The sequence below is a fragment of the Pogona vitticeps genome, chromosome 5 (genome assembly GCF_051106095.1).
Source record: "Pogona vitticeps strain Pit_001003342236 chromosome 5, PviZW2.1, whole genome shotgun sequence".
Taxonomy (NCBI): Eukaryota; Metazoa; Chordata; class Lepidosauria; order Squamata; family Agamidae; genus Pogona; species Pogona vitticeps.
Window position 1 is genome coordinate 112509840 of NC_135787.1, and position 12073 is coordinate 112521912.

General features: G+C 40.6%; 1 protein-coding gene across 7 annotated transcripts in view; it reads left to right on the forward strand.

Moving 5' to 3' along the window:
* The window catches only part of CACNA2D1 (calcium voltage-gated channel auxiliary subunit alpha2delta 1), a 540926-nt gene that overhangs the window by 450253 nt on the left and 78600 nt on the right, over positions 1-12073 (forward strand). For all 7 annotated transcript variants that reach the window (XM_073000730.2, XM_078394287.1, XM_073000729.2 and 4 more), the window contains 5 exons: positions 4088-4166; positions 4682-4731; positions 5343-5432; positions 8444-8512; positions 9894-9968. In XM_073000730.2, the coding sequence (XP_072856831.1) occupies positions 4088-4166; positions 4682-4731; positions 5343-5432; positions 8444-8512; positions 9894-9968 (363 nt within the window). The remainder of the gene's footprint in view (positions 1-4087; positions 4167-4681; positions 4732-5342; positions 5433-8443; positions 8513-9893; positions 9969-12073) is intronic.

Consider the following 12073-nt stretch of genomic DNA (forward strand, 5'->3'; position numbering starts at 1 on the left):
ATTGGGGAGGGGACTTGACTTTGTTTTTAATTGCATGGTGCTGATCTAGGGCAGCACTAAATCTCCCTTTCCCTGTGTGATGGCAGGACCCAGGAAATGGAAGGGAATGGATTTCTGTAGCACTTGAGGGAGCATAAAACACCACCAGGGGGGTATGGGGTACTCGCTGTTCCATGAAGAGATGATCCAGATGATCCAGACACCATGCACTAGATTGGATCTCAAAGTCAGAGACAAAATCCAGCTAGGCAGGAGGAGATCAGATCTCAATCACTCCTCTGTGCCACCGAAGAGAAAGCCACAGTGCTCACTTCCCCAGTGCTGTAGCTCCAACCACACAATAAATAAGCAGGTGTTTATGGAGGCCATGTTATGGGTGAATCAGAGGAATCTCTGAATATACAGTATCTTATTTATTTATTTATTTATTTATTTATTTATTTATTTATTTATTTATTTATTTATTTATTTATTTATTTATTTATTTATTTATTTTTTATTTATTTATTTATTTATTTATTTATTTATTTATTTATTTATTTATTTATTTGATTTGTACCCCACCCATCTGGCCTAAAAGGCCACTCTAGGCGGCTTCCAGTTAATATAAACCATAAAATAATACAAAGAATTACATAAATCATATTATAACATACACCATACAAAAATAGAATAAAAAATAAATAAAGGGAGAATGAAGAGAAAAATCAAGTGTTAGCTGGAGGGAAGGCCTGAATGTATAACCATGTATCTAGTTGACTTTTAAAAATGCCCAGAGTGGGGGCCGCACGAATCTCAGGAGGGAGACTATTCCAGAGGCAAGGAGCCACCGCCAAGAAGGCCCGGTTTCGTGTCTTTTCCTTCCGGGCCTCTCTCGGCGGCCAGTCATCTTCCATGGCCCTAGTGTGGGGAAGCAATTAGACCAGGGCAGTAGCTGTTCTCAATGCAGGAATGGACACAGTATAGCCCTCCTCCTCTGGTTGGACTGCGGCTCCCAGCGTTCCTTACTGCAGCAATACTGAATGTAGCTGATGGGAACAGAAGTCTGAAAAGCTCTTGATTGTTGCACTTTGCTATTCCTGGACTAAATGTTTCCCTCCTGTTACTTACCAACAAGAGAAATCAGTAAAACCTTTACACAATTGTTGAAGAAGGGAGCATTTTGCATCCCTCATCCTTCCTAGCAGAAAATTGGCATCAGAGCCAAAGGGCTGCACTGCTGGTCATCAAGGCCACTTGCGGCTGGCCAACGGTGATGCTGGAGGCTTTACAATGGTGGCCTCAAATGTCCCTCTTCCTAGAGCATTGGCAAAAGTAATGGGGAAAAAGAAAAAGTGGGAAGGAGCAGAATATTGTAGCACTCTATAGAGTCTCATATTTATTTCAGTGTGAGCTATCATGGATCAAAATCCATTTCTTCAGGCACTGGGTGAATTATTAATGCCTACTGGCAGCAGCTCTTCAACGTTTGAGGAAGGTTATTTTCCAGTGCCACCTGTAGATACTGGGATTTGTACCTGGAATGTGAAGGGCCCCCCCAAAAAAAAACTCCCAGAAATTCAAGGGGAAACAAGAGAGTCTCTCCCCCCCCCAAAATTACTTCTGAAAGACAAACCCAATTTAGGTGCCCCCGAAGACAAATTTGTGTCTATGGAGGAGGAGCTCACACTGAAATAAATGTGTTAGTCTTTCAAGTGCTACAGTCTTTTGCCTTTCTCCCTTTAACTTTTCCCAGTATGCTGAGATAGGCCAACACTGCTACTTTTTGGAAACCTCTTCCTAGGGTTGTTACATGGGATTAAAACATGGATGCGTTCACCCAGCCATCACCAAGATATGTGGCCATTATGCCCCATCTTCAAGAAGAGTCTTCACAAACACCCCTCCACTACCTCAGAAATTCAGCTGGGGCTTGGAGAGCTGATTTTCGTGGCTTCCCTCCTACCTTAGGGAAAACAGAAACTTCAATAATAAATCACCAGCTTTTCCACTAGGTGGCGGTGTTGCTATGGAACAAATTCAAAATCTCTACAAATCATCTTTCCCATTTGCCCAAGTCCTGAATTCTATTACCTGTGTACAAACAAGTATTCCTTCTTGTTGTTACTTTTCATAAGAGTAAAAGTAACAAAGTTTTTTTTTACATAAATGATAACATAAATGTTATTGGAATGGTTAACCACAAAGCACAGAAGTATATGTTAAATTGCTCAGTAGTAAAACTACATTCTTGCTCATTCACCAGCAGAGAAAATGAATATTAAAGAAATTAATACTCCAGTCTGGGGCAAATGGTTCCTGCATACATGTGTCTCATTTGGCTACTATGAGGGCAAATGAATGAAGTCTTTGAAAAAATGTTGCGTTTGTGCTGATGACAGGAAATGTGAACATTCTGCCACTGCTGCTAAATCTGCAGTGGCAGATTACATGTAAACAAAGTGAAAAATCCTTCCTCTCATCTCTTTTTCGACCTCCCATGGAACATGTGGGTACAGCTGGAAGCTGAGGTCCTGTGTAGTATTTAGAGAGGACTCCTCTTCCCATGTAATGTATTTTGTATAACCAACCAGGAGGCTCACCAGACTAGAAGTCTGACCAAGGAAATCTGGGTTCTTGCTGGGTTGCTTGGTGCCAGTCCCAATTACCAAGCTGACTATCCCTCATATTTCCTTTATAGGTCTTGTTTCTTCCTGTCTCCAGGACGTGTAACTCTGGTCTTCACCCCTTTGGCACTTCCGTGTCTTTCCCCCTCTTCAGTCTTATTCATCTCTAGCCCATCTCTATGTCTGTGTCAGAAAGAGGTCCAACAGAGTTTAAGGCTGTGCATTTGAAATCTGACTGAAGCTAGACAGATGGACCTTCAGATATGCCAGAAAGTCTGGAATTTTGGCACTGGGACCCACTGGAAAAGTGGAACATAGGTTAGCCTGGCAGTGGTCACACAGCCAGGTCTGAGGGAGAGGATCTACCGAAGGAATGGCAATGCCAGTTTGATTTTCACAGTGTACCAAGAGCATTGTTCTTATTGTGGTCCTTAGAGCAGTGCAGCTATTGTCTCCCTGACAGACAGAAAGCCTGAGGGTTCATCCTTGTCATCATCATCTTAGAACTGCAGAGCTGGAAGGGACTTTATAGATGGAGTCCAGCCTCTGTCAAGAAGACCCAGTGGGAAATTGAACTCACAGCCTCTGACTCTGCAGCCGGATACCTAAACCACTGTGCTGTCTAGCAGTTCCCCAGCCTCAGGCTGTTATGCTCCTTTCCTCTTCACCTCATCAAGGAAGTGTAGAAGTTTATTTAAAATTTATATTGGAAGCTGCCTAGAGTGGTCCACTGGTCCAGATAGGCGGGGTATAAATCAAATCAAATCAAATCAATCAATCAATCAATAGTTGACAGACTAGAGGATTCACCATTTTGAGTATGCACAAACATTTTCTGGAATATTATTATTATTAAAAAAATCAATGACCACATTGCTTTCATCCACATTCTAGGCTTTTGTTATGACATTGTTAGGCTGCTTGTGTGATGGCAAAGTAACAAAAGGCTTTAGAAACATAACTGATATGTATCGTTCTTCTGTCTGTTTTATTGGAAGCAGTGCTCTTCAAATAACTCAGTTGTTTAAGTATCTGGCTGTGGAGCCAGAGTTTGGCAGTTTGGTTCCCCCCTGTGCCTCCTTGGGAGGGGCTGGTCTTGAATATCCATAGGGTCTCTTCCAGCTCTGCAGTTGTGAGATAAGAGATAAGGCACTCTAGACAGATGATCTAGTCTAAAAAAAGTTTCAGTAGTCCTGTGATGTGATTATTTGATATCCTGTCTTATGTCCTAACTCCGTTCATTATTTAAACAAGAAGAAAGAGACGTTATAGAATTTGCTACCAATTACATAGCAAATTAGTTAGCTAGTTGGAAAATCAGACCTACTGTGGGCTATTATATGAACAGGTGGTTTGAAGGGGAAGAAAGTCTCAACTAGTGAAAAGCTGATTCAGTCATCTGGTATTTATACTGCACTTCTGGTTTTAAAAGATACGTATTCTATGACAACTTCATTCAGCTTCTCCCTTTGATTTTTCAGGTCCGTGTATTTACCTTTTCAGTTGGTCAACATAATTATGACAAGGGACCTATTCAATGGATGGCCTGTGAAAATAAAGGTATTGTACATTAGTATTACTCTATCACGGCATGACAGCTCAATGCCATCTAGGTTTCTTTCTCTTCTCCACTTTTGTTCAGGATTAGTTGACTAAAAGTTGGGAGAAACATTCAATAAAGGATGAGATCTATGTAGTTTTCCATTCCTCTGTTTCCTCTCTCTCTCACACACACACACACACATACACATACACACACACACACATTTCACACACATTTTCTCAATTCTGTTGGTCCAGTCATGTTCTTTAAGATAAGCAGTGCCTTGAGAAGCCCTGAAGAAGCAATATATCTTGGATCAGTCCTGACCTTCAAATCCCAGGATCACATGGACAGACTAATCTGGAAGGACCTTTGGTATCGGATCTTATGCTTCTCATCCAATAATGTTTGAAAGACCTACCCCCATTGCCTCTACACTTATCTTTGTAGTCGGTACTCCAATTCAGGTGCCTTCATGTGCAGTACAATTTTGCAACAAAACATCCAATTCTGTTCTTTGTTTATATTTCAGGTTACTATTATGAAATTCCTTCCATTGGTGCCATAAGAATAAACACACAGGTACTGTTCCAGCAGTTATATGAAACAGTAATCAGATTTTTTTTCAATCATGAGAACAACTCATGATAATGTACTGAAAGATGTAGGAGGAAATGTGAAAGAAGAAAGCTGCAGTCCATTTAGCTCTGTTCTGTCCACCACTTGCTTTAGCCTTGTCTTCCTCTAGCATGTTATCCAATAAATTACCCATAAAAAGAATGAGGTTCTTGTTGTTTTTAAAGTTCCCTAAAGGTCTACCTAGGACAGCTATATTGTTGGCTGCAAAGCATCCTGGCACAATTGATTCTAGTCAGAAAACTTTCCACCTGAGTTTTATTCTTGGAAGCTGGCTCAATAGTTTAGTGAGATGGAAAGGTTAGGAGTTCAGTTCCCCACTGTGACTCCTGGGAGAAGATCCAGCTGTATCACCTTGGACATGTTGTGCAGTCCCAGAGCATACCCAGAAAGAGAGAAGGGTAAACCATATCTGAGGACTTTCTACCTAGGAACCCTGAGAAGGGTCACCATAAATCAAAATTGTCTTGATGGCATGTGATTAGTGATTCTTACACATACGAATCAGAACTATATAATACCTTGATCAGTGAACCTCTGTTTGCTTTCTTTGACAGGAATACCTGGATGTTTTGGGGAGACCAATGGTCCTGGCTGGAAAACAAGCCAAACAAGTCCAGTGGACCAATGTTTATTTGGATGCATTGGTATGACATATGCTGGCATGACATCGTTGGCGGCAGAATTTGAAAATAAAATTGGGGAACTGTGTGCGCGAATGGTCTCCAGAATGACTGAGGAACTGGGTGTGTGGATCTGTGATAGTGATTAGCAGCAGCAGCAGTGGTTCCAGTTTGTATATCTCATGGGCACAAACCAGAAAGACAGTGGTTTGTTTCTAACCACAAACCACAAACTATCACAATCCCACCCCCAAAATGAACTGGTTCACAGTTTGTTTTTCAAGTTCAGTGCTGGAGGGTCTTAGGAAATAAGGCTTAAAGGAACCAGGCAGTATAGCCTAGAGAAAATGTTTGTGAGAATTTGGCCCTTATTATCCTGAAGAATTGGAACGAATTACTGAAAGAAGAGTAGCTACCATTTCCTTCAGCAGAAGAGAAGAGCCAAAGGAACTAAAAATAGTATTGGCATGTGGCTTTATGTTTTGGAAAGGCATTCCACCTGGGTACTTTATGAGCCTTTTTCTTGAGCATTGGATGGGTGCATGCTGGGGTACTTTAAGTTAAATGCAGCCTTTCTCAAGAGTACAGAAGGCACCAGACAATCCTGAGGCTTTATAAGAGTAACTCATTGTGTCCATGAACATGTGCACATGCACATGTCTATATGTGTTTTTTTCAGTGCGTTTTTATAACTGAAGGAAAGGGAGAGGAGGAGGAGAGAGCTAGATCAAGAGAGATCAAGAGAGAGATTGAAGATTAAGTTCTACCAACATTCAGCTCCATTTCCATCTGTAGTGCTATTGCTTCTCCTTGAAACATTTAAAAGTAAAAAGAGGAATAAATGCTTATAAGCAACTAAACAGTGTGTCTGTCACTGTGCCATATCTACAGAACAGACTCTAGATATGGGACTAAGGCAAAAGGCTTTTGGATAGAAGGTGGTCTTTCCAGACTCTCCTGAGTTCTAGTCCTTTTTTCTAGAAATAAAACACTGCTTTTATTTTGAGAAGTATACTAAACAAGTCTACATCTTTTCTCTCTGAAGAACTAGAAACTGTTCATTTATTTGAATGGTTCATGTAAACAGTTTGATTAAAACTGTTTAGGAATCATGGTTCTACCTTAAATCCTATTTTGGTTAAATGCCTGTGTAGGATCAGGGCCAAGATATGTTTTTTCAGCTTTGCTCAAGAGAGCACAACCCAGCATCTTCCTGGCTGCTTTGTTTATCACTGAAGACATGTACAAATGCAATATGCGGGAAGCTACAGTATTGTTATGGGAAAATGTTTTGCAGCTTGGAGATAACCTTGATACACAAATGTCAAATCTTTCCTTAGTTACTGTAATACAGATTGGCAAGCTGTAGTTTGTGCCCACGTGACCGGTTGTAATTCCATCTCTTCTTGTTGGGATTATAATATGCTATCTTCTTTCTTTTAAAGATCAGTCTATTATGAACTGTCAGTGGCAAGATGGGTCAATTTTTTTTTGTGTCATTATAGTTCCGATGGTCAGAAGTTCATTGACCACCAGTTCTTGGTTGCTGATGAGGTACTAACTGGAAATGTCATGGAGAAAATTCGTATCTTCCTACACATCCTGTTCTTAAATGTCAATTCTAAAGCAAGAATGTGCAAGGAGAAAAGGAAGGCTGAGGACTGGGCAGTGCAATCAAAACAAAACTATTATGTAACCATTGTACTACTTCATGTTTTAATGAATTCCAGAAGGAATTTGGATCTAATTTATATTTATTTTGCCTCCAACAATAGAAAGCAAAGGAATTATATGAATACACTAGGGCACAGAGAAAGTATCTAAGAGAAGATCAGCTTTCTTGTGGCCCAGTCTTAATGATCTCTTACAGCTACAGCAGTAGAAGTGGAGGTTTGGATATAAATATTATCAGAGCTTGGGGAAGTTACTTTTGTGGTTTGCAGTTCTTAATTAATTATAGGAGTTGTGGTCCAGAAAATGCTTTCTCCATGTTCCGGATATAATGGCACATTATCCTGTCCCACTTTCCAGAAAAGTAGCACTAAAGGCCACCTGCTGTTTCTGGAAGCAGCAAACGAAATGATCCATTATTAAGTTCCATCATGTTGCTTCTGGCATGTAGCAATCCTATGCATTAAAGAGCCTTGCAAACGCAAGACCATGGTCCCCTTTATGTAGTCAGTCCATCTTAGAGGAAGGGCAGGATCTGTTCTTCACCAGCCCAGAGTGCAGGACACATGATAATGGGCTTAAGTTAAAGAAAGCCAGATTTTGATTGAATATCAGGAAAAATGTCCCAACTGTTATGTAGAGCAGTACAACAATGGAACCAAATACCTTGGGAGGTGGTGAATGAATGCTCCAACATTGGAGGCATTCGAGAGAAAACTGGATAGCCATCTGTCAGATCTGCATTGAGCAGGGGGGTTGGACTCAATGGCCTTATAGACCCCTTCCAACTCAATCATTATATGATTTTACAATCTTATATTCCTCTTATCTTGCTGCCTTCCACTTTGCCCAGCATTATTGTCTTTTCCAGTAATTTTCTTCTCATGATATTCCCAGAGTATGGTAAACTGAGTAAGTGGAAGAAAATAAGGAAGCTTCTGTACATATTATAGGACCTTGCATTCTTTAGTCACTGAATAACAACTCTTTATGACTGACTTGTGGACCAAAGCAGTGGGCCATTTGAGTGTGAGACGTCCTCAAAAGCCAATTCTGTTCCTTTTCTTTCTTTGTTTGCTTTTGTTTTGGTAGGGATTTCCAGTTCAAATATGTATTGATTAATGTATGTGTGTTTGTTTGTTGTGCAATGAGTTTAGGATTCTAAAGCACAAGACTGGGTTGTTGTTGTTTTAAGTATCTGCATGGTTTAATCCTTATGTCCATTCTCCACTGAAATTAACTCAAAAGCATTGTGTGCTTCATTTCTATTTGAGAAATACTTTAAAGCTGTCTTTGTGTATGCACACACATACATAGTGTTTTGACACCAAGTGTAGATAATTATCTTTATGTTTCCTTTCTAGGAACTTGGCTTGGTCATTTCAGGAACACTTCCTGTCTTCAACTTGACCAAAGACCAATACGATCACCAGGTAAGACAGTGCTTAAAATAGGAGGGCTTGAAAAGCCAAGGAAACTGAACAAGCTGGCCCTAAACCATTTTGTTCCCACTTACTTTAAATGTTCTTGGAAACAAATACAGTACTTTGAGGAACAATGTATATGTTGCATTAAAAGAAGCTAATTTAAAAGAGATGTCTATTCATGTTGCTATGTTTTTGTTGTATCTGACTAGGAAAAAAAAGCCTGTTATATTTCACTGCATCCAGCTAGAAACAAGGAAACAGAGGGGCATGCTTCTTGTTTTATCAGTCTGACTGTGTTGTAACAAAACATAATTGGGAATGAGAAATTATATGGGAAATAATGTATCCATACTGTACGTGCTACTTTGCAAAAGGAAAATCAAAAACATGTGTAAAAACCCTGGAACTGTAAAATCTGAATGAACGTGAGGTGCAAATAGAATTCACCAAAATCTTCTCCAGCTTTGTCAGTATAAAGACTGCATCTCTGGTCTGTGCTGTCCTGTGACAAAGAAGGGAATGACATTAAACAGGATTGATATTATTGTGCATAAACACTGGATTATTTATTATTATTATTATTATTATTATTATTATTATTATTATTATTATTATTATTATTATTATTATTATTATTATTATTATTATTATTATTATTATTATTATTATTATTATTAACAATAACAATAACAACAACAACAACAACAACAACAACAACAACAACAACAACAATATTATTATTATTATTATTATTATTATTATTATTATTATTATTATTATTATTATTATTATTATTATTATTATTATTATTATTATTATTATTATTATTATTATTATTATTATTATTATTATTATTATTATTATATTTTCAAAAGGGAGAATCAAACTTCTTTGCCATTCCCTTCTAGTCTGGGTGAACCCTGATAGCCTCTATATCTCTCGATTAGCCTGCTTTGAGAGGCAGCAGGCTCATCTGGTTCATTAGATCTTAAGGTTATGTGCAGGCTAAATTACTTTAAGACCAAACCTTCACTCCATTTCATTCCAACCCTACTTTGCGCAATGCCTTTCTTCACAGCGATAAAAACAATCTTGAAAATTTGCACACATTCTGGGTCACGTGGGTTGGCCCACTAGAGGTCGTACAACAATGCGAATGAGGGTAGGAGGATGTCTGTGAGATATGCACATAAAATCTATATATGTGAGACTTTCTGGCAAGCCACCCCTAAACAAATTGTATTTGTTTATATGGATTTAGGATATATACAAAATTGTTTTTGAATGTTTGTATTCATAAAAGGAAAACTCACATTTTACTTACTCAGATACCATAGAATGATTGTCCGTAGCTTGAAACATTAACATCAAAACGATCTTTTGCCAGAACCAGTTGATACTTGGAGTAATGGGAGTTGATGTGTCACTAGAAGAAATTAAAAAACTGACCCCGCGATTTACAGTAAGTCCCTTTTTTGTATAATTTTGCTAGTGTTTTTTTTTTTTAAGTTGCCTTTTGAATTGAAATCCATGGAATCTCCCACCCAGTGCAGTCACTGACTTTGGTGAGGGAGGATTCTGGAACCTGTAGTTTTTAAAAAGTAAATGTTTTCCATGTTCTGATTTTTGCCATATTGACAGTGTTAAATGTCTGCTAAAAGTTGCATTGTATTCAAGTCTTTGTTCCAGTCTGTCTTGTATTCCTCTGCCTGGAAGTCAAAAGATTATCTGCCTAATGTTCCTTGTGTCATTTCCCTATTTTCTCCCTGCATGGGTGATACTCAAGGGAGAACACTGCTTTCTCATCAATCCAGGGCTTTCCATGAATTGTCTAGCCTCCTGTAACTGACGTGCAGGCTATGGCTGTATTCCACAGCTTTGAAAGCAGAAGAGCTGAGGGGGCAAATCATTTCCTCCTGCCAAGCCCCTGAGCACAGCTTAAACTGCAAACATGGCTTCACTTCACAGTGAATATGTATCAAGCTTTTCATGGTTACTAAAGTTATCCTCACTGTAGATACAACTCAATGTTTGTATGGCCTATACTGCCTCAGGGACGTGGTGGCGCTGTGGGCTAAACCGCAGAAGCCTGTGCTGCAGGGTCAGAAGATCCGGCAGTCGTAAGATCGAATCCACGCAACGGAATGAGCACCCGTCGCTTGTCCCAGCTCCCGCCAACCTAGCGGTTCGAAAGCATGCAAATGCGAGTAGATAAATAGGGACCACCTCGGTGGGAAGGTAAACAGCGTTCCGTGTCTAAATCACACTGGCCATGTGACCACGGAAAGATTGTCTTCGGACAAACGCTGGCTCTATGGCTTGAAGAGCGGGATGAGCGCCGCCCCCTAGAGTCGGACACGACTGGACAAAAAATTGTCAAGGGGAACCTTTACCTTTACCTTACCTATACTGCCTCAGAGAATACCTGGCAAATTACAGTGGTGCTTCGCTTGACAACGTTAATCCGTTCCAGCAAAATCACTGTAGAGCAAAATTGTCATCAAGCGGGGGGGGGGAACCCTATTGAAACGCATTGGAAAACCACTCAATGTGTTCCAATGGGCTAAATACCTAATCGTCCAGCGAAGATCCTCCATAGGGTGGCCATTGTCCAGTGCCTGTCTTGTGAAAAATCCGTCCTAAAAACAGCGGGGAGCCATTTTGCACAGCGGGCGGACATTTTGAGAGCCGCTGATGAGCTGTTTTTAAGCCATCCTTAAGCAAAAAATTTGGTTCCCGAAGCAGGGAACCGATCATCGTAAACCGATTTTCTCTCATTAAAACATCATTTTGCGATTGCTATAGCGATCACAAAAACCTCATCATCAAGTAGATTCATTGTTTAATGAGGTAATCATTAAGCAAGGAACCACTGTACTGGGATACCGTATTTTACCGTGTACAAGATGACACTTTTCCCTAAAATAACCAGAGGAAAAATTGAGGGTCATCTTATAAACAGAAGAAAGCAGTTGTGCGCGTGCACTCGGGTGCCTCTTCCTGCCACCGCTGTCGCCCAATTGCCTCTTTCAGAGCTCAGGGCTTGTCCCCTCTGTGGCCGAGGCAGCAGCAGCATCAGCTGGAGGCACAGATGGAAGCGAAGGAGCATTCACACATGCTTCTTGATGCCTGCCTCCTCGCTGCCAACCCAATCACCACCTCCAGCGAGACTGATGGGCTCAGCTCAGTCTCTGCCTTGTCCCCTCCGGCCCCTCCAGGGGCGGAGACAGCAGAAGGCATAGGCGAAGGAACATTCACATGCACTCCGGCGCCTCCAGCTGCTGCCTCTCCCACCCCGCCTGCTCGATCAACACTGCCTTGTCCCCTCCTGTGGTGGAGGCAGCGGGAGGCATGCACTGGGGCGCCTCTTCCTGCCTCCTTAGCAAAGAAAGGCAGCAACGGCTCCCCTTCCTTTTTTTGCTAAACCCAGTGTGCCTGTTGCTAACCTTCTCAAAAGATGAGGAAAAGCGGCAGTCACTTTGATAGCCACTTTCCTTGCCTTTTGCCAAGGCACGGGGCTTAGCAAAAATGGAGCCCTTTAATAACTGCTTTTTAAAATTTGGGGTT